This window comes from Excalfactoria chinensis, chromosome 4, assembly GCF_039878825.1.
Source record: "Excalfactoria chinensis isolate bCotChi1 chromosome 4, bCotChi1.hap2, whole genome shotgun sequence".
Classification (NCBI taxonomy): Eukaryota; Metazoa; Chordata; class Aves; order Galliformes; family Phasianidae; genus Excalfactoria; species Excalfactoria chinensis.
Genome location: NC_092828.1, coordinates 79739603 through 79762618, shown reverse-complemented (window position 1 = coordinate 79762618; position 23016 = coordinate 79739603). Strand labels below are relative to the sequence as shown.

The window sequence follows — 23016 nt, the reverse complement described above, 5'->3', positions numbered from 1 at the left end:
GCCCTTAGTGCTGCAGCACTTAGGTGAAAATGCTGTACCCTATAGAGTTACCCACCAGATATCTGGGATTCAGTTATTTCCAGCGTGGCCAGAGAAGCATACCGTGTATTCTTGTGTTCTCATAGGAAGGCTTGCAAACAGATGATTCTCAGGGAGCATTACTTCTGCAATACTGCTGCAGTTTTGCAATGCATCAATGCTAAAATTATGCAAATCTTCAGATACTGCTTATTTCTGTCTTGCTCTATTATTTTTAAAACTGGCTTATAACAGCTCTGTGAAATTCGAGTTTCATTGCTTCCTGAGTTTGCCCTTCCTAACCACTACTGCTTGAGAATTTATGATCCGAGCCAGGGAAGCCTTCTCTCTTCTAATATGGCAGGGGGGGTTGTTTGTTTGTGTTTTCAGTTTAATTTGTAGGCTGAGCGTGTTCTTTTCTTGAAAGAGGTTCAGCAGAAAGACAGGAAATCTTTGCTTCCATAAATGTGTCAAAGAATAAGATACTGCCTGGATGTCAAGAGAACTATCAGAAGTTCTTATTTTAATACTAAATAAAACAGAAAATGCATGAAATATTATTTTTTTAGTTTCTCATTTGACTGCTAGTTGACTATCATGAGATGACATCCATAGTGAGAGCTTCATCTCTTTACCTCAACAACAACATACTAATCATGCTCTTTCAAGCAGAAATAGTTCATTTTCTCATGTTCTAACAATACAAAACCTATAAACATTCCAACCTCCAGCTTGGAATGATTTTCAATAAATAAGCGTATCAGAGAGGCATAGTAGAAGGTGGGAGAAAAGACAAAAAGAAGCAACAGAGGAGTATAAAATATATCTGATAGTAGAAAGCTAGACTACTACCACACACTGAATTGTGAATATTTTCACTGCCTATCAAAGGCCTGCTGGTCACTTCTGTGAAGCAACTGCAAGCTAAGTTCACTTCTCCTTCTTCCTATTCACAATGAAATGAGTTATGGGAAGCAGAGAATGAAGGAAGGATAGGTGGAGGAATACCTAAAAAATTAAATAAAATCTGTATTTCAGAAACTCAAAGAAGACAGTGCAAAGGAGAAAACTGCTTTTGTGAATCTAGTTTATTAATAAACATTGTAATTAACAAGACAACATGCTGTACAGAAACCTGAAATAGAACTACTGCAAATTTACTGGACTTTACAAGCTGCTGGACAATGATATATGGTGTCCAACTGCACAATTTGTAAAGCATGGTTAGGGCTGCTTCAACACACAGACATACACTGCTCACTCTCAGATCCTGTAGTATGCCATTGAGCAGGGATATTTCCCAGAAATACAAACCCAGATATTTACAAGAAATTGTCAGTCTCTTTTCTTAACTAGGGATAACATGTTATACACAATTTTCCTACATATACCAAATAAAATCTTTGCCTTCAACTTTGCTCTGTGTCTGCACAAACCAATCCCTCCCTTTATACATATCTAATTAAATAACAGTAGTAAACTGCAGTGTAATCATGTAATAAATGATTATTTAAAAAGGGGTAGCTTTAAAGCTGCAAAATCAAAACTTGAACTAGAATTGTTTAGAACAAAATCAAGTGTAATGATCAAGATTTCTCAAACTCAAACATTATAAGCTTGAATTAAACAACCTTGCATTAATCAACCGTTAATGCCTGAATTCAACTGTCTTGCTCAACCATGCAAGAAGTGGGCATAACAATGATAATTTGAGGCTGGCATGGTTCCTCACTGGATTAGTTTGCCCAGAACACAACAGAACAACCTGTCACATCTCCTGGGGAGGTGGGGGGAGGGGCAAACCAAAAACCAACCAAACAAACTTGAAAACCCACATATCTACATACACAGGGTTCATAAATACCTAACACAAAGTGTCTACAAGCCTCCATTCCTGTGCCGGAAAGAAAAAAAAAAAAAAAACAAAAAAAAAAAACCACACACACACAAAAAAACCAACCAAACAAACAAAAACACCTGGCTACATTCAGAACCACATAACTAACTTTGCCTCAACCAAGCTATCATGCTAACATTAGCACCAGCTCACTGCCATGATAATTAGCTAAATGACCTGCATCTGACTAGCTTATAGCCCTGAGAGAGCAGGTGCTCCATAGCCTGTTTGGCCAAGTTGACAGGCCTAAATATTCTTCCTTCAGAATTAACTTATACAGCACAGTTTAGGAAAACAAAGAAATGGCTTTATTTTTTATTTATTTATTTTTTATTTTTTAACTATGAACAGTTTGACTTCATCTCTTTTTTTTTACACTTGACTATTTTATATCATCAAAAAACGATCTGCCTTTCTGCTGCTACCACTTATGTTCTCAGTGCAGTAGTTGGAAGTGCAACAAGCGTGTACTGAGTTTGGAAAAGAAAATCTAGGCTAGACTGTGTGACACATTACTTTGAAGGCAAAGGTTTTCCTTTATTCTTACATTGTATGAAACAAATCTAATCATGTAACTACCATTTTACTGTATATTGTATATAGGATTGTTTTCTTCACAAATTCACACAAGTAGGATAAAATAAGTTAAGTGACTAAAAAAATTACACAAAAAATATACAGCCTATGCACTAGATAACTTACTTATATATATGGCAAGATGTGTAATGGAGTCTATAGTAACATTATTCCTCTGGATACTGACATGACATTTAAACAGTTCTTAGAAAAAGAATGTTGCCTCCAATGCATAATTTTATATATTAGATATATAACGTAAAAATGAAAGCAACATTTAACTCCTGATACAGTATGTATTTACAGTTAAATGCTTTGTGTCTTAATGATGGAATTTTACAATAATGTAACACAATTTCCTGGATATGACATTTAACAATTCCTATTATCATATTCATCTTTACAGTTCTTCTTGTTTAAGTAGCTGTTCTTGGGGTTTTTGTTGGATTTTGTTCATTAATTTTGGTGGATTTTGTTTTGGTTTGTTTTGTTTGTTTTCTTTTTAGAAGTCATTTGCTGAACTTTTTGTTTGTTTTGTTTTGTTCTTCTGCTTCTGAAAAAAGTATAATTCCAGTGTCTTTATCTTTTCCTATGAAAACAGCAAAACTGTAGGAATGGATTGCTTTGCCAATAAATTTCAATTACAATATTCTGTCAGAAAGAACATGCTGAGAGGAAAAAAATGAGTTTTCAAATGCAGCTGCCAGTTCTATACACACTTGGTATAGCAGACTTCTACAATAAAAACTAAAGTCCTCTGCTTACAATAGGAAGTATTATATGCCAGCCTTATTCTAAATTTGAACAATTAATTTGTTTGGTAAGGCTGTGTAAACTACAGATAAGCTTTTTTGTATACCCCTGGAAAGGACTGCTGAATTTTTCTAACTATGATGTCTCCAAAGCAAACAACAAATGGCTCTGTATATATTATGTGTAAATTAATTTGTCAAATTTTTAGTTGTCCTGCAACTGAAAATGAGCTGTGTCAACCATTGTGTGTCAGTAGCCAAAGGACTATTATTTTTTTTCCCCTAGGATTTACATGCAACCAGAAAGCAGTGTGCCACATCTTTTCTAAACATTACTGAAAACTACATTAACAAAAAAGCAAACAAACAAACAAACAAACAAACAAAAAACCCAGAAATACATCGTTGGATAATCTGATGTTTATTAACTGAACCCTATCAGTAGATTAAAAGCGATACTTTTTTTTTTTTTTTAATTTTTTATTTTTTTATTTTTTATTTTTATTTTTATTTTATTTTGCACATAAGATGTAAATGTGAATTGAATAGATTTACAGTGGGGACAACAATATATAAAGCTACTTATACCTTCTGGGCACATAATAGAAGTTCTTTTAGCATTCATTGGAAACCCTCAACAACTTGAACTTCTGTAAATTCTACAAGCAGCTAATATTACAGCATTTTTACACTCGGTTGTTGCTTTTTTTTTAAAGTTTATTTTTATGTTACACTTAAGTTACAACATGAAGCTTACAGAGAATTCTATCCATAGGAAATATTCATACACTTTCAAATTTCCCTCTGTGCAACTTCAATTGTGTCATTTAATGTTGTAATAAAGCTAAACAACGTTATGTAGATTGTTAAGGAAAAAGGTCTTGGTATGTACATGCTGTAAACAATGATGGCTAAACAGCAACAAAATGATAAAAGGAAAATGTGGTGTGTTTGGTTTTTTTTTTTTATTGAAGAAAGGAATCTGCATTTTATCCACTACAGAATTTACTGGTTTTATTTCTGCTACTATTATATCATCCAGTACACAAAATGCTGAAAAAAAAAAATAAAAAATCCTGATCTTTATAAAGAATCATCCTGAGACTTTGTCAAATCATCAGACTGGGGTGTGTTTGTAATTACCAGCACTCATTACCCAGATTCCTCTTTCTTTGCTGAGAAATGTCAGTGATTCTCTAAAAATAAACTAACCTACAATGACAACTACTCCTTTATCTTATAAGTTTGGAGTGAAGTAAATAATATTATCACTAACCTTTTACTGAATACTTGCAATAGGTGATTGATTATAGCTGTAAAACAAACATATGCATCTCTATAATATTATTTTAAACATCAGTAGCATAAAGCCACAATAAGACATCAGCCAAAAAACTACCCCAGTTCCCTACTGATTTCAGCAGTGCCCATGTAATTTTCAGCTAACAGGAACAGTAGCCAAAGCAAGCTCTGCAAGATAAAAGTAAAAATAAAAATTAGACTTAGAGCTTGAAAAGCATATGCATTGTACTGTCGCTTTTATTAGTGTAGAAAGGAAAATCTTAGAAAAAAAAAAATCCTGTAATATTTTTGGATCTATACTGCATCCTGTCCTGTTGTCTATTTCACACAGAAAAGCCTAGTTAAGAGCTTTCTATTTTATCTACTGCATTCTTTCGAAGAATAAATACCTGTAGATTCAACCACTGAAAATTAAAATCATACACAGTTGTCATGTCCTTGAGTATATCCTCCTTCTGCATTACATGAAAAGTAAATTTTGGTAGAAATGTACACCATCCTTCCTAAGTAAATTATTTTATATGGTGTATGGTATCAAAAAAAGAAACTGACCACTTATCTCTATTGCTAAGTAAATGGAATGTGAAATCTATGAATACCCTATAAATTATAACAATGAAGACAGAAAAAAATTGGTTACTGCAATGTTTCCTAAGATGTATTAAGAAATTGCTTTCAACAGGGAGGAAGACCTGCTAGCAGATATTGGCACTATATAGACCCATATAAGAAAATGAGCAGGTTTTTATGGTTTTCTTTTGACTGGTTCTGGACTGTGAGTTTTCTTCCCCATTTTACATATTTTACCAAGAATTGTGGTGAATTTTCTTTAACTACATCCTAAGGATTTAGCTTTTCAAGTTTAGATTTAGGATTCTATATACATAAGTATTCACAAGCCTAACGAATTTGTATCTGCACTAAGAACAGGCTGTGATTATATACAGTAACACCTTATAGCCTGAAATAGCCGATTTGTCAGATATGCATTTATAGCTGGTGCTCATGGATAAATGTAGTGCTATTCCCAGACACTGCTGCCTGGTGGGACATTGCGAAGTTTGCCAGAGGGATGACTTTGACAGGATCTTCACTGGTGCAGTGTCTCTCACAGGTGTTGTAGAACTGTGGCCTGGGCCCACCTTGGCCTTTGTCATTGTCATCCTTTGGAAGGGGCCTCCCAAGAGTGTGCCGTCTGTCAGACCTGGCTCCTCGGCCCCAGCTTTGCGGGAAGCCAAATGATGGCAAAGGTGTGTTGGATTGTTGATACTGTGTCAAAGAAGGTGGCATCCAGCAGTTGTCAGAGTGGCCCAGGATGAGACACTCCTGTGTGCAGGTTTCAGAGGCCTCAGCCAGTGCTTTTTGGAGATTGACTTCAATAGCTGGGAGGACAGAAAAAGAAATTATCAAAAGATTTGAACAATGATGTACGTAGGGAATGAAGGTTAAGAAAGCAATCCCAGTTCTGCAACAAAGGACATACCTCAGAAGGAAAATACCTGCAGTCACGCGATTTAACTGAACATGCAGATGCTTTCAATGTGGAGGCCCACAGTGGTGTCATTGGAAAGCATCAGAAGAAACATTAGCATTTTAACAACAAATGATTACTCCACTACAGCCCAAGTAACTAAAGCCCTTATATAATCTACTTACGTTTTAACTTTCTAAAATTGTCCCTTAAATAATAAAGCTAAAAGCTTTAGAATACTCTAGTATTACAATACTACATATTTGCATTCATGAAAAAAAATAAGATTAAAATCAGATTTTAAAACTACGCTCTTAAAGCTGGATTTATTTATTTATTTATTTCCATGTTTAAGGAAAAAATGAATTGAATTTGGATACACATTCAAAGGTGGTACATTGGTTTCAAAGATGCACTCAGGAACTTTAAGAATGAAAGACAGCATTACAGTTATTTTAAAAACAATTGATTTCTTGATGCATTCAATACTGGAAACCATGAACAAAATCAAAGGGTAATAGCAAGAAAAGCTGTAACCTCTGTAGTTTACAAGTAATCAAACCAGAGCTCTTGAGTAGACACAAGGTCTGTGCTCTTGAAAAGGATTACAGGAATAATTTGATCAAAGGCCAAATAAAGTACTAACCGAGAAACACATAATTTTCAATACATTAACAATCTTGATCAATTTAAATGATTGTGGTTTTACCATGCAGTGTACATTCAAATTAATGTAATTAAAATTATAGAAAACATCCCTTGAAATGTTTTTCATACTATATAATAATTTTATATTATCTTACTATGAACGGAGTTCAAATATGTGAGAAGAGAGGAAAAGTCTCTCATTATTGTGTTGTTTCACAAAACTTCAAGACTATCCTTTTTGTGATAAAAGCTATAAAAAAGCATTTTTAATATCTAACTTCATGAAGTAATCTCTAGAAATGGGTTCTGGTTCACAAATAGCACAGAAAGTATGCTGCTACAAATTACTTATTGCAATATGAGTTCTGAGTAGGAGCCTCTCATCTTTAGAGCTTTGTTTGTAAACAGATGCTGTATTTGTGCTTTAATTTAATGTTCTGTTTTTACTTTGAATGTTGAAATCTGTATAAACTACAAAGCATAAGTACATATTTCCATACTACATCTAAATACAAATGGATTTAGTTTTTCCTTCAGACATTAAAATACATAATGCTGCTGTCCAAAATACGGGAAGCATCTTTTTTTTTTTTTTAAGTCTACCACTTGTAAGTAGTCAATTGGTTTCTTGTTTCATTAATGTTTTATTCTTCATTATCTATCTCTAATGAAGGACACTGTACATTGTGGCTGCCTGGTAGGGAAATGATTGTTTATAAATGTTGTTTTGCCCTATTATTAGCATTTCAACATGTCTCCTGCCATTTTGTCTCCATATGTTTGAATGTAATCCTGACAAAGCTTTGGCACCTTACTGTTGAAATACTAATCCAGTTTTGATGGGTACTGGGATATATAAATATGGAAATAATTCAGTAGAGAAAACAGTTCACTCAAAAAAAGTTACTACTGCTAGATTAGTATAATCTCTCTGTGTCCTACTATGTGCTATTAGAGACATAAATCTGATTATATACAAGCTCTTTAAGCTCTTTAATTATCCGGGTTTGCTTCTTGCTTCTGATCAAGGCAATTCACGGAAATCAGGTACATCCTTGACTGAGTGTTGAGTAACCCTTGACTTATGCAGAAACTGATATTTTTGCATTTATTAACAAAACATTTTTGATACTCAATCCCTCAGTGTTCCTTTTATTTCAAGACTATCTAATATCACTTGAAATTCTTTTAATTAGTTAAGCTGGAAAAATACAGTTATTTGTCTGCAAATAATAATTCTTATGCATTACTAGCTCTCCATAGCAAGTAGTTACAATACTTGCAGTATTATCTAAAGCTCAAATAAAAAAAAAATAAAAATTAAAATCAGCATTTGGCAATAAAAACATAACATTTAAGCTTTCAAGGCAACTACAGAAATAGAAGGTCATCTAAAAAGCATTCTTGACACCATCTTGACAGATCAGTATGATAGTAAGTTTATGTCACGAGTTGCCAGACTGCATGTAGACTTGGAACATGCTAGCAAGCAAAGAACAATGTTCTCAAGATGACAGCCTCACTTATTATCTGAATAAAGTATTTGTACATGAGTTTTAGTTTTAGCAAAAAATATTATGAAAAATCTCGACTCGTTAGTACATCTGTGGGCAAAATCCTATGATATGACTACAGATTATTTTGGCTTTGAGGTTTGAGTTTAATTACATAACAATCCTGCACTGGCAGACTGTTAAGAGGATAAATTCTTTGTAGCAATCACAGTCTTTCAGTGTAGATATTTGTAAGATGTAATCTTGATTGTCAAAATAATTATATTTTTCATCACAACTTATAATTAGTGACATGCAAAATATATAGTTCTTATTAATTTGGAAGAGTTACTTCCATTTTCTCCTGACCAACTCTGCTGTGCGGCAAGAGAACAGGAAGTAAAAAGTATTTAGCACATTCAAGTACATTTCTCTATGATGCCCGTCTCATGTTTTTCCAACAGTAACAGACAAGTTTTGTTTGTAATGTACTGCACTTATTAAAAAGAAAAAAAAAAATTATCAATCTGTATAATAACTTCAAAAAGAGAGCATGTTCTATAAAATGAATAGAAGAGTTTTGTTTTGTTTTTAATTTAAATTGTCTGCATATAGACCATAGCATTAGTGCAGCCCTTAGGCAGTTTTTAAGAGACTGGGTATGCTGCAGGAAACCAAATGTGTGACAATGCATATATTGAGTCAGGCAAGGTCCTCACTATTTGCATTTAAAGGAATCTTAGAAACTGCAACTGATCTGCTGCAATAAAAACTACTAGCAAGGATAATCAGGATGAAAACAATGTCTCTTTGGCATGAATTAAAAATAAATAAATAAAACCAGCAGTATTTTTTAGCACAATGAAGTAAAAACGACCATTGGAGCATAATTCTGTTTTTCAACAAACCAGCACAAAACATAAGATTTTTTTCTTCATGAATATTCACCAGACATTATCTTTTTCAGTTGTTCTCCTAGCCCATGAAATGTAGTTTCTTTCAGTCCTTGAAATTCAGTCTCCACTTTCCTAAGATATCTTTCTCCTTCTTCATTAGCACTTGAAATCTTTCTCACCTGCTGCCTGGCCCTGGCAGTTTATTGCCACCTAAAGCACGCTTGCTTAAGTTATAAAAATTTTATATTTAACAATTGCCTATTTTATCAAAGCAAGGAGCTTTTCATCAGTCATATAGTATATTGTTAATGGTGCCAACTCACAATACAATGCTGCTGATTTCCAAATATTCTGTTACTGACTTAGAATGAACAGAGGTCAATGTAACTGGCGTCCCCTCCACCATTTGCTGCTTACTTAATAGGAGGGAGTCAGGCTGACTCCACAGAGCATCCCAGAGGGCCATATGAGGAGGAATGCAAGCACTGCTGGGCTAGTGTCAGGTACAGTGCTCAACAGGCCTTTTACCCAATGCTGTGTAAACTGACCATTGCATTTTCTAGATGCTGTTCTTAAAGCTTCATTTTGCTTTGCATCTTTTAATTGGTAATTGGTACCATTTAAAATTTAAATAATAATTAAATAAATAATTTAATTGGTACCATTCAAAATTGGTAATGTAGGTAATTATTCTTCCAGTCCCATAAGTATTCTGTTAAAAAAAATCTGTGTAGTTTACATCTAACAATCAATTTAAAGAAGATTTCTGCTATTTCCGAATATTTTCAGAAGAGACAGCAGTTTTCTGTACTGAAATTCAGTGTCTAGTAGTGTCTTCTCATGTAAGAGAATCATCAACCATGACATACAAGTAGTATGAAAGAATTGTTAATTTTCCAACAGATCACACTCATACACATGTGAATTTGCCAGTGTTGTTTGAACTCCAGATTGTTTTAGGAATGAAGCTGTTATTTAAACTGTCTGCCTCAGAACTAAGAACGTTTTTAAAGAAAATGTCTGTCAGTTCTTATGAAATGTTTAGATCAGAACTGTCAAGTATAACTAAAAGCACAGCAGTTAAAAGGCTTTCTCCATTGTTCTGCAGTCTTTATCACTTATAGGTCAAAATACTCTTCAGTAAGAATAATTATTTTCACTTAAAACACTGAATTTCAACTTAGGTAGCTATCCTTCAGTAAAAGCAACTATAAAAAATACTACTTGATAGCTTTATATTTGTTTTCAGTTGTACCTTTCTATGGTTATAAAGTCCATATATGGTATAGGCAGAAAATACAAATGCTGAGTATTCTTGCATGTGAACTAAAGCTGAAGAATTCTACAATGCTTCTCTTGCACTATCAGCCCCCAGAATACATAGCGTAATGCTGAATATTTTGTTGCTTCCAACACAATATTGGATGTTTAAGGCTCTTCCTCATAGAGAATTCTCAAAGGAAGACAAGCTGTTAATATGACTGTGTTACGAACATTCTCATAAAGCTGTGTACATTGCCCTTACAAGATACACTTTCTTTTCTACCCCTATGTCCATGTATCCACTCCACGCAGAAGGTGTACTGCTAAGATCACAAAATTCATCATTTGCATTACGGAATCACACAGGCTTAGGTTGGAAGGGACTTTTAAAGATATCTGGTCTGAATTACTGCTCAAAGCAGGCTATCTTGATCAAGGTATATGGTAAGCATTTCTCCAGAAGTTCAGGCCAAACTTTAAGAATTGCACGTATCCCCTGAAAGATTTCTTAGCACATTTTAAGAAGGAGCTGCACGGTCTTAAAGCTGACCAATCAACAGTGAGCTTCTGGAGAATCCTTGAAATATCCCCATCTTTATCTGTGTTAAATATAATAAAAATTAAAAAAAGAAATTGGTAAATTTTAATTGTACTCACATTCTAGGCTTAGGAGATTATAAATTATATTTAAAAATTTCAAAAACAATTAAAAAAATTAAGAAAAATTTTAAAAATGGAATAAGAGTGATAAGAGTGCTTGAATTTAATGCTGAAGTCTTAATGAAAAGCCAGTATTGAATATGACACATTTTGGATGCAAACCATACAGTGCTGCATTTAGAGCATTCTTGTTTCATAATAAAGCAAGCAACAATTAGCAAGCAATTAAGCAAATTGCCCATAATTATGCCATTGCTGAGCTATTTTTCATATTTTCACAACACAGAACATATATGAATACATAGCTTACAGTGCCAATGCTATTCTGTCAGCATCCAGAAGTGCCTCTCATTTACTGAAGCGTTTCATATTAAACAGCTTCCATTGCACTTTCAGTGCTCTCTGCTCAGCAGGAACTCACCAGAGTGATGAAGATGACAATCTTATACTGCTCTTCTCAGCCAATGGCTCCTAAGTAATGGGTTGTGTTCCCTCCTGCACTCTCCCCCTTCTCTGCTCCCCCCCCTTCTTTTGCCCATGTGTATGTACTAAATGTGGTACTCAATCTAAGCAAGAATTCAAGCATAGTATAGGGAAATAATAGCCTAGAATTACACTGGTGACCGAAAGCTGCCACTTGGGCAACATCATTTAGCAGTCTCTGCTATGTTAAGAGAACTAAAATGACATTAACAATAAGAAAGGGAGGGCAGAATAGTTTGTTAGTACAAACTGGGCTGTTTCAATACGTTCAGGAGGAAAAAGCTTGAATGTAGAAACCCTAAATAATTGCTGTTATAATATACCTCTTTTAGCTTTTATAATAGAATCCCTTTAGGAGAAGCTTCCTATGAATATTTTATTTTCCATATATACCTCAGCAACTGAGATACCTAAATAAATTACTGAAGTTTTAGCCTTTCAACCTTTTTATTCAAAGAACAAGTAGGACATACCACTGCCTTTACTCTTCAGCCTTCCACACAGATCCCATGTTAAATCACACTCTGAGGAAGGCTGATTCTCCAGACATTCTGAATATGAAATCAAGAGGCATGCTGGAAATAACATATTTCTGTGTGGCCATGCTGTGCTGGATACCTTGCTAGAATAAGCTCTTCTGTTCCAGTCATCACAGTTACATCCTAACATCCATGTTTTTAATTTGAATTTAATCCTATAAGCCGCCCCAAGTGAAGCTTTTTATTATAAAATCCCATTGGTATGAAATGTGGTTATTATGCATCTGGCTTCAACTAGTCTAAGAACCATTATCAAAGATGGCTGGGGAAAGTTGGTGAAGAAGAAGACAGAGAGAGAATGGAGGATGAATCAGGGCAAAAAGACAGAACATATGGTAATTCCTGTATAATTAACTACGCTTGTGAAGTGAAGTGAATCTTTCCTTCACAAATAATAGCCTTAGAAGAAAAAAATAAAAACCAACAAGGCACATTACTCTTTCATTAAGCTTCTCATTGTTATTCTGACTGGAATTCCAATCTTGTATTAATCAAAACCAAGAAACTGTTTAAAAGCAACAGTCTCGTAAAAAGTTTGGTTTCAGTAATTGCTGTTTTCCACAGAAAGACATTTCACTGAAAAAAATAAGCTCCTGAAAAAAAACAAACTCCTCAAACATGCGCAAGCTCTTTTGCTTAGTGCTAATGAACATGCATGTGAGAATTTTTCAGAGTGCATGGTATTGACCCCTCTTCTTTCAGCAGCCCAACTGCATCATTGATCTTTAATGTATGGGCCTTGTTTACAGCAAAACAAATATGCTAATTTGTAAAAGACATATGTTTCTTATATTGAGTTATCAATGAGAATTTCAACCATAACTTGTAAAGTATAAGGAACATCTATAATGAATGGCCTAAAATCTAGTCTATTGATTAAAGTAGTGAGTAATACAATGTGCTTTATTTAATATTTAATTAACTTCTTCACATTTGTGCTGAAGCTTTTTAATTATTAATACAGAGTTCATTATTTAACACAGAGTATAAATTTAAATGCAAATCAATTAGATCAGGTGAAACTACGAAGTGAAGAATGGTTTATCCTCCAGCAATAACCTTCGACCTGGAGACAAAAGAATGAAATCTGTATCTCTACCCTCACACATGCTTCTTCAGTGGTATACATCAAGCTTTTCCACTGATGCAAAGTTTCTGCAGTAAACCCAATATCCTGCAAAAAAATAATATGCTGGATGAAAAAGAGTTTCATCTGTGATTTTTCATCTGGCCCCTGGACGAGAAAACACATTCAATATGAGTTTTCTGTAAGACATTTGTAGCACAGCAATTTTTTTCTTCCTCTTGATGTGTCAAACTACATTCTAAGCCTCTAAAGATAAAATTAGTGTTTGCAGGAAGGAAAAGCAGAGTCTGTAGAAAGATGTAACTACCCAGCAATTATAATCTCAGTATAACTGTCTCCTAAGTATTGTTTTTATCTTAATGTGGTGGGCTGACCCCAGCCCACAACTAAGTGACACACAACTGCTCACTCTGGCAATCTCAGAAGTATTGAGTGCAGTGAAAACCTGGTATCATTATCTGCAAGATGAGCTTCTCTCATCAAGCCATTTTTTAGAGTGATCCAAGAATAGAAGGTAAAATAATGCTAGTATATCCACAAGCATCTGTAGAGAGTCTGAAGCTGTAAGTACGTTGCTTATATTGCTAAGTACTCTCTATACGATGATGTTTCTAAGGCCTTGCTGCCCAAATATGTGCATTCATTTATAAAAACTAGTTTTATGCTTTCTTAAATACCCTTAAACGTCACTTGAAATATGTGATGCAGAAGTTCTATGAGGGTTAGCATTTCTCTTATCAACCTGAAGAGATTAGATTGCAACTGTTTTGTTAAAATTGCTCTCTACCCTTCAAGTGGGAGTCACCCCTGAATGTTATCAAAGTTGTTTCCTGTTTCCTTCTGCTTTTCTGACAACTACCACCCTTTGGATGTTTCCTCCAAGAAGTTACATCTAACACTGAACTATCTATGCCAAATAATATTAGAAAAAAAGTTCTCAAATAAAACAAAACAGAATTAAAAAGATAAAATCTGGAACAAAAATACCTGTGTATATATTTTCTCTTTATTAGAGCCACAGACATGTCTGTTATCTTAGAAAAAGTAAGGTAGGCGAACATGTTAAAGCAGAAAGGGGGTAACTGTCAGAAAATTCATTTAACCAATACTGGGCAACTCTGGACATTCTTAAGTAGCATTTATATCATACCTTTTTTTTTTTTTTTTTTTTTTTTTCTATGATCAAATACTTATCCAAATGCCTCATTAGGAATGCACATGAGGAGCCCTTACCAATTATACAGATGTGTTTTGCTTAAGTTCATTTATTTATTTAATCAAGGGTCAGTTCAACATGATATGTTCTGTCATTTAATTCAATAAGAAGAAGCTTTTGCACATGGGCTGGGTTTGCTGTGGGATTTAGTAGTATATCAACGTTATTTTTGAGAGGCACTGAATGGAAAAAGAGTGTATTACACAAGTGAAATGTGTGCATTATTATATTTTCTCCTTAAAAAATGGGGAAAAAAAACCCAACAACTATATTAATGTCATACAAAGAGCTTGAGCTCTTATTAGAGCTTTTATTTCTAAAGCACTCATCAAAATGCAGCTTTTTAAGCTAATAACTTGAAAACAAAATTTAATTGGCAGTCAGTTCTACTGATAATTCATAACATCTGTTTTCTCTCTTCAAACCTTTCTAAAGTTTTCTCCCTTTTTCATTCATACTTCCATTCTTGCATTAATATATATATGTATATATATTCACACACGTATATGTATATATTTAAAAGATTGAGAAAAGAAGATAATTATTGCTTGCAATACTTGGACTTTAAGTATACAGGGAAGATTACACCATGCTCATTTTTTAAGGCCAGGGGAGTGGGGCAGAAAGAGGAGTGTGTGAGAGAGAAGGAAGGGGACAGAGAAGTAGGTTAGTGTTTTTTTGTTGTTTATACTTTATTTTTCTTAATAAATCACTAAATACTTAAAGCGTGAAAATTCATAAAGAGAACTAAGAATAACTAAATCTACATAAACTCATTTACTGTGGAAATTGCAGAAAATACATTCTTTAAGCTTAGGCTGTGAACAGTGCAATAAAAAAAAAAAAAAAAAAAAAAAAAAAAAAAAAAAAAAATCAATTACCTTTTGTGGTTCCCTGGCTAGAGAACAAAGATCTATCCTTGGAGACAGGAAAATAGATGAACTTCAAAGAGATAAGGGAATAGAATTTCTAGGTAGAATAAGGTCAGTAGCATTTATTCTTGATAAATGACCTTCATCGAAATATTAGTGTACCCTCATACTACTCTAATAATAAATTCTAACACTCATGAGTTAAGGAGATCAGGTGAGCGAGTCATTCTCAGCAGAGTGTAGGGTGATGAACAGAGGGCAAGGTAAAGCTCCTCTTCAGGTATATTTGAGATACCTCACATACAGCAGCATCAAGGGATAGGTGGGGGATAAAATAACTACATTTCTGCTTCAGTTTTCAGTATTTACACTCTTAATTCACTTTAATAAGTTTCTCAACGCATTTATCAAACTGGGGCTGTTTTCTGAAAGTTCTAAAAGCTATTATTTTCAATAGTATTGAATTTACAGCAAAAATAATCTAAATTAGAACATTAGGCAATTATTTCAAGTAACTGAAGAATTGTTGGCAAATGTTCACAGTTCAGACATATTAATGAAGTCTATTTTCAAAAGGGATTCATTAAAAAAATAACAACAGTTGCTAAGCATGTCAGTGAGCAGATCTTTCCTTTGCCATCCAAAGAGGTAGATAATAAAAATGTGTTTTAAAACATTTTGCTTCCCTCAGGTATACCCAAACAGAAATGTAGAGCAGCAAACAAAAACCCCAACATTCTTCAAATATACTGTGGCTTTTATACTGTGACTCCAACTGCAATTCGAGAAAACAAGCAAAAAACAACAAACACATTTTCCTTATTACAATGCAAAACAAGCCATAAAAAGATTTTGTTTTTATTTTGAATATTACTCTGACTCTGAATATTTCTAGATATTTTTTCATGATGTTCAAACGTAAATACTGATGTAATACTGCTTATTTGAGTGCTGTTAGATACTGCATTTGATTGATAAACAGTATTGAAACTATTTACTTGAGTAAAGCTGGCTAAAGCTTTTTTGGCAAAGCAGTTTCCATCAAAGTTATTTTTTCAGGTTCACCTGTTTTGTGACAGCACTGATTCAAATGAAACTTTGAGGTACAAAGTATAAGAACTAATAGTTTCCATTTTCTCTCCTCCTTATTTCCATGTACATTTTTTCAAATATGAGAATATCTGCTTGTCCAACATTATGCAGTAAGGACATTACTGAAAGGAAATGTTCTCATTTCACCAAACCTTTTCCTCAGATTTTTCATTTCACAATGTCATGTTCAGCTTATGATTCTGAAAAACAGCATTACTTCCAGTTAACTGCACCTACAAAATGGTCTAACACAATCTACATCCATTTCCATTTTCTAAATTTCCTGTGTCTCTCTTACCATTACCACAGAAGGACAAGGTTTATGCTCCATCTAATTCTGTTTTGGAAGATTTTTAAGATTTCATGAGTAATTATTTTAGAAACATTTTAAAAATAACTACTTCAGAGTCAGGAAGTCAGACCCTTTCATTCCCCTGTACTGACCAGTATCTTGTCAGACCGCTCGTGCTTATGAAATGCCTTCCTCACAATGTACAACCTTGTGCAAAGGCAGACAAGAGATGTAAAGCTCTGACATTTCATAGCTACACAGGACAAAAGGATTCCCCATCCTGCAGCTTCTGTCCTCCCCAAAGAGGAGACTCCTCCATATGGCTGAAGCCCAGGTGGGTTTGTTTCTTGGAAAACCCTCTGAATTGCAGGTTCCTTGATAGCTAGACAGCATTTTCTACCCAATTTTTCACAGCAGTTTTCTGTCACTATCACTTTGTCAATCTGCCACAGACTGCCCTCTGTGGAACCATGTAGCTACTCATCCCTTCAACAGAGACTCCCCAAAAATGTGAAAGGGCCATGTTTGATTAACAACTTTGTGATTGCTGTAAAAATGAAATTTGAAAGGTAATAATTACACTTGTAATTACTTAGGTCTAAATCTCTTATGTCTTCTGTTCTCCCTCTTTCTGGGCAGCTGGAGCAATGACTCATTAATAATAATAAAGTCATTTAACCCTGCAGGCACATTACAAGGAGAAAGATGTCATTTGTCACCTACACAAATAGAACGATCACTGAAGGATACAGAAAGAACACTATTTCATAGTTATTGCAAATGATAAAAGGGACACTTTGCACTCATTCTTACCATGACATCTCAATCTGCTTTTAATTATCAGCAAACATAAGGGGACAGCATTCAACATGTGAGGGTCTACAAATAATGCATTGTCCTGCGGTGACATTTCCATAATTACTTTAAATCTAATACATACGTACTAGTTAGACCTTTCTGCTCATGAAATCATACCCCTAGTAAGGAACGAATTATCCTTCGCAGATTTAGTCACAAAAGCAGCTCTCTCCAAGAGTCTGAGGGTTTGACAACTGACATACATATTACTATTACTTTAAGTGATAAGGTTTGGCATTCTATTACACTTATGGTTGAATACAGCTTGACTTATATTTTAAGTACATTTGAACATTTGCATTCTTTAAGTCAGGATCTTTACAGTTATAGTTCCCACTGGCATTAATTCAGCCAAAGACCTCTGCAAGTTGCTCAGCTTTTAGTGCTTTTTAGTAATGTTCTGAACTTCGCTACAAGAACTCTGTATGAAGCATTCACTGTTAGATGAAATAAATGCCCTTATTTGGAGGAAACTTGTGTCAGTACCTCAGAATTCAGCATATTTTAAAAACAATCATAGATGGGACTGCCTGTCTGTGAACTAAAATTCTGAGAAAGAGATAATACTATTCTTCCCCTAAATGATTTGTTCAGATGTGAAACCTCAAAGAAGAACACAAGAAAGAAACTTCTACTGTGATATTATTATGAAAACAATGGAAAAGAATTTTCATGTAAATAAAAATCACTACAATCTGAGTTTCAACTCCTTCAGGCTAGAACTACAAACTCTCTTTTTGCTTTATGATCAGCACTTATCTAACCATCAGGCGTGTGGAAAAAACAGAACAAATTTTAACAGTATGAAGTTATAAACTGTTACTGTGAAGGGTAGAAAGGAGGTAAGCAAACATCCTAAATCTGTTTATATTTTCCCTAGGTACCACGATAGGATATGTAAAGACATTCTTTAAGAAAGTTAAATAAGTAGAGTTAAAAAATAAGGCACATCAGGAAGGAGTAAAATGCACTGAGTAAAATGCATATTTTCACTCAAGATAGTGACAACACAGAAAAGCTTATACATGGAGTGAAATGTTTTGTCAAATTGAAAAATGGAAATAATATGAACACTACAATTTTCACATCAATTTGAGGTAAAATGTTTTGAATTACAGTCATTTTAATCTTGTTTTATAAAGAAAATTACTTCAAATGGGTGATAATTTAAAACAGAATAATCCAAGCTCATTGTACTCCAGTCAGGCATAGAAGCAAGAGTGGCTCTGAGTGATTCAGAGCAATCCCTACACAGTAGCTCAGAGCCTCATTCAGAATAGACATCTGAAAGAAGAAAAGGGATACTTGACCAGGATTTCCATCTGATGAGTACAGAACCACTTACTGCGATGATTCCTACTTCCTAACTGGGACTTTTTTAGGCACTGCTAGCACCTTCAGAAATTTTGGCATGATTCTGCTGTGGTAATACTTTTCAAAGTTATCTCTTTAGGTACTCAGTTGTGACCAGTTACTCCACTGAAGTTTCTCATATCACTTCCCATAAGCCTTTTCCAACTGTTAAGAAATTTTTGGTACATTGAGAACTTTATTTGGTAGAACAGGAATGTGTATTATTTTCTCTTTTACTTTGTTGGAGAAAACTCTCAGAAAATACACTGCTGAGTTTTAATTCTCATTTAGCTGCCTCTAAATGAATTCCAACAGTGGCTTTCAGATTTTCTTTGGCATTCTTTTCACTTCTCCAAAGCATTCTACAGTTAAAATATAAAAATATTCTAATTTTAACTAGGGTGATATGTGGCTTGTATTGCTAAAGGAGATAATTTTCTCAGCAGCCTGACAACCGAGGTGCAATGGGAATAATTTATGTCAGATCTTAGTTTAACCCATTTTTTTTGAAGTATGAGGGTTTTTTTTTCCTCATACTTTAAAAAAAGTGTTAGGGAACAATAATAACTATGATTATTTGGAAGCATTTAGGGTCAGCAATGTAAATGTCATCCATGGAAATGTGAGTAAGCATCTGCTGACAGGGTTTTTTTTCAGCCCATTTTTATACCTGTCAGGAAATCCACAAGGACTACTTTAAAGCTAAGTGGGGTCTTTTTTTTTTTTTTTTTTTTTTTCTTTTTTTTCTTTTTTTTAGAAGTACTTCTGAGCACACCAAGTGTAAGAGTACAAAGGTAACCAATTTTTCAGGAAAAACAAAGTCATTATTTAAAAAATAAAGCTGTTTTACAACTGGAGCACAACACTAATTAATTTTTAATTTATGCTTCATTGAACTTAGTTATACAGGCATCTTTTTCTTACCACAAGCTGTGTGTCTAAATTGAGGATTCTGGAGAGCTATTGGTTGAGCTTTGAATTTCAGAGTGTAGGTGTAAAGTTTTGACTCAGGTCTACTTAATAACAAGATGTCCTAGCAACAGGCAGTGATTTTATTTATATACATTCAATACACCATGGCTTTCTTTGCAAAAGTGACTCCTATATGGTAAGATTTTACATAAGCATACTTACGCTAATAAAAACATAATGTATATTAAAAAGTGAAGTTAAAAACTAGCATTCTGATTTGTCAAGGAACTTCCCACTTTCCTTAATACATGAGATTCAATTAGTCATTTCTATACTGAATATGGAAGAGGATCCCATAGAAACAAGTTTTAAAAACGCTCGTTTCATATGAGGTCACTGAAACGTAGCATTTAGCACTTTCAGAACTTTAGTTTGTAAATCTAGGATATAGCAGTCATACATTAAATAGAATAACATCAGAACAATTCTTGTTAGAAATGGCAGTCCATATACTGCCCTTAGATGTAGTTTATAAGAACAGATCCAAAAAAGTACATGATTAATGCAATTTTTTGTTTTGTTTTGTTTTGTTTTGTTTTTCCATAAGCTTTACAGAAAGGATTTTTTAAGTCTAGGATAAGTGCTGCTCTGGCAGATGTATGTCGAAAGCTCTCAGCATGTTTGGCACACAGATTTCTTTTTAAAAGGGTTCAAACCTGAATTTCAGGACCTCGTTACTTAGGCTTCAGTGGAATACCTGTGACTCATCTTTTCTACAGCAGGTATGGCTGGCAGGAGGACTTTATGTCTGTATTGCAAATGGTTGCTTTCAAATCTTTCTGTGGTTTTAATTAACCATAGAATACAAAAAGGCCTAAATGAAAAGCTACCAGTCAATTGCTGACAAAGCATTCACCACACTTGTTATTGAACCTCTTCAACTATTTATTCCTTAATTCATCTTTAGTATCCTACAGATGTCATTAATATGCTCAAAGTTAACTCACTGTTATCTATTGCTTCTATTCAAGCTCATGTTAACAGAATAAATTCATCAAAAATGCTCTGACTTGAAAAGGAAGATTTGGATTCTGACAGAGAATAATTTACCATGGCTGGGTAAAAGCCTCCCACCAACTGGGCTGTATGAATGCTGGGAGATGAAATTGTTCTGCAGAACCTCTGCAGAAAAGGACATTAAAGTCTCAAAGAGAAAACAAACAAATAAAAAATACAATGCAGCCAATACTGCCAAAAAGTGTAGATCCCTGACATGGGATCTCTACTGCCAAAAAATGTAGGTCCCTGACATGGGTTCTCTTTTATTTTTACACTCACTGGTCCTTCCTCTCACCTTCTGTACTGCCTTGAGGGAGAAGTAATCATTAAGGCTCTGCTGTCCATTTGCATACCACAGAGCCCATGACACACAGACAGACAACATCACACAAGGACAGGAGTGACAGTGACTTCCAAAGTTGTACAGAAACATTACTGATACTCAAGGGTCACAAACTGTTAATCAATAGATCCATGAAGCAAAAGTCTTCACAGTAATGCTGCATAATGTACCAATATTTTTTAGAAAACTGTAATTATCACATATAACAGTAATTAATATTGAGTAAGCTACTGCTCTGAGTATTGTTCAATATTTTCAACAGCTGGATATAACAGCATTTATAACACATCTTAGGTGCTAATAAATTGCTTATTCCCAGTGTTGTTTTGGGGTGGCTTTTTTTTTTTTTTTTTTTTTTTTTTTTTACATTTTAAGCCCATAATATAGTAGAGCTGGAAAACATTGAGATACTGTCATGAATGTGAAATCTGACTTGTGCAAATTTATTTTAAGGCCTGGATACAGGCCTTGATTAATCTCAATATTCCAGTTAATATACTAGCCAGTACTGTTTCACTTAGTTACTGTTTTTACTCCCTGCTGTAGCAAAGGGGGAATTTTCCCTCACCTGTATTAGAAGCTGCTGTATACTGGACATAGCCATTTCCCTACGGAGTTGTTATTTCTATTATCTATCACTTTATAGACTCATATTCTAATTCTCAATGAATCAGAGACACTTTTCTGTTTCTTGTCTTGTCATACTATGAGTAATTATGCAACTTCAGGACTTGAGTAACTTAATTTCCCTGTGGAATGGAAAACAATAAAACCAAAAAGCTAGCAGCAAATACATCAGACGTGCTCAAGAAATACAAAACTTACCAGGCCTAGATATTTTACAGATTATCTTAAATGTGTATAATCATAAATATTTGTAAATGGGAGTAAATTTGAATATCAGTGTATATATGTAAGTTCATCTGCCTGATTCAATCTGAACACACACCCTAGTTCTCTTCCCCTTGTGCTTTCAACTTCACTGCCGTCACCACTTTGTAATTCCAAGTTAAATTGAAGATATATATTTATTATGTTAATGCAATGCTGTCGATCTAAAAAAAAATAAAAAAAAATCAGTAGGGTGAATATGTATCAGTCAAGTGTCTGACTGATACATGAAGGCATACTGAAGACCTACTACTGAAAAGGAGTTAACATTTTTCCCTATGAAACAGCAAAAAAGTTAGCAAGTGCTAATTCTCCACTATTAATTCAACTCCCTTGTGTAAATGTGTTTTGATGCAAATTTTAATTAAATTATCATAAACTATTTTGGTCACAGGACCCTTGGGCCCAATTCAGACAGTAAATACTTACATGATATTTCTCTTTATCTACTTTAATCAGCATGTGGCCATATACCTTTTTAATTAATACTTTCAAAGCCTTATCATGAATGTAGATTTCATTTTTTATTTTGTTTTCACATCACAACCAAAATTTTCATGAACATGAACAACATTCCACTTGGATTATCTGTTTTACTAAGGCTCTTTGATATGAGGAAACTGAGGCATAAAGAAAATCAGTGTCTCTCTTTGGCTCAGGGCTTCAGAGCTGCATGCATTACTTCAGATGGGGTCTCAAGGAATTATTGAGAGGAGATTCACCTCCACTGCCCTACTGGTCATACTTCGTTCTATGCAGCCCAGGACACATTTGGCATTCTGGCCTACAAGTGCACACTGCCAACTCATGTACAATTGTCCATCCATCAGTACCTTCAAATCCTCTGTAAGGCTGTTATCAATCCATTCATACCACAGTCTATACTGATGTTTGGGATTGCTCAGAATCTGGTGCGGCACCTTGCAGGTGGCCTTGTTGAACTTCATGAGGTTTGTGTAGTCTCAAACATGTCCAGTCCCTCTGGACATAAATTTAGTTCCCTCTCTACCAATATTTTAAAGAGTCCCGAAGCATAAAAGAGT

The 23016-nt window shown here is 34.3% G+C and overlaps 1 protein-coding gene across 3 annotated transcripts in view; it reads right to left on the bottom strand.

Moving 5' to 3' along the window:
- The window catches only part of PCDH11X (protocadherin 11 X-linked), a 670304-nt gene that overhangs the window by 176245 nt on the left and 471043 nt on the right, over window positions 1–23016 (bottom strand). For 2 of the 3 annotated variants that reach the window (XM_072334233.1, XM_072334232.1), the window contains one exon: window positions 1097–5927. The exons of the other annotated variant lie outside the window; for it this stretch is intronic. In XM_072334233.1, coding sequence (XP_072190334.1) covers window positions 5536–5927 — 392 coding nt within the window. In that variant the 3' untranslated portion in view covers window positions 1097–5535. Of the gene's footprint in view, window positions 1–1096; window positions 5928–23016 lie in introns of those variants that run through there. 3 annotated transcript variants of the gene reach the window in all.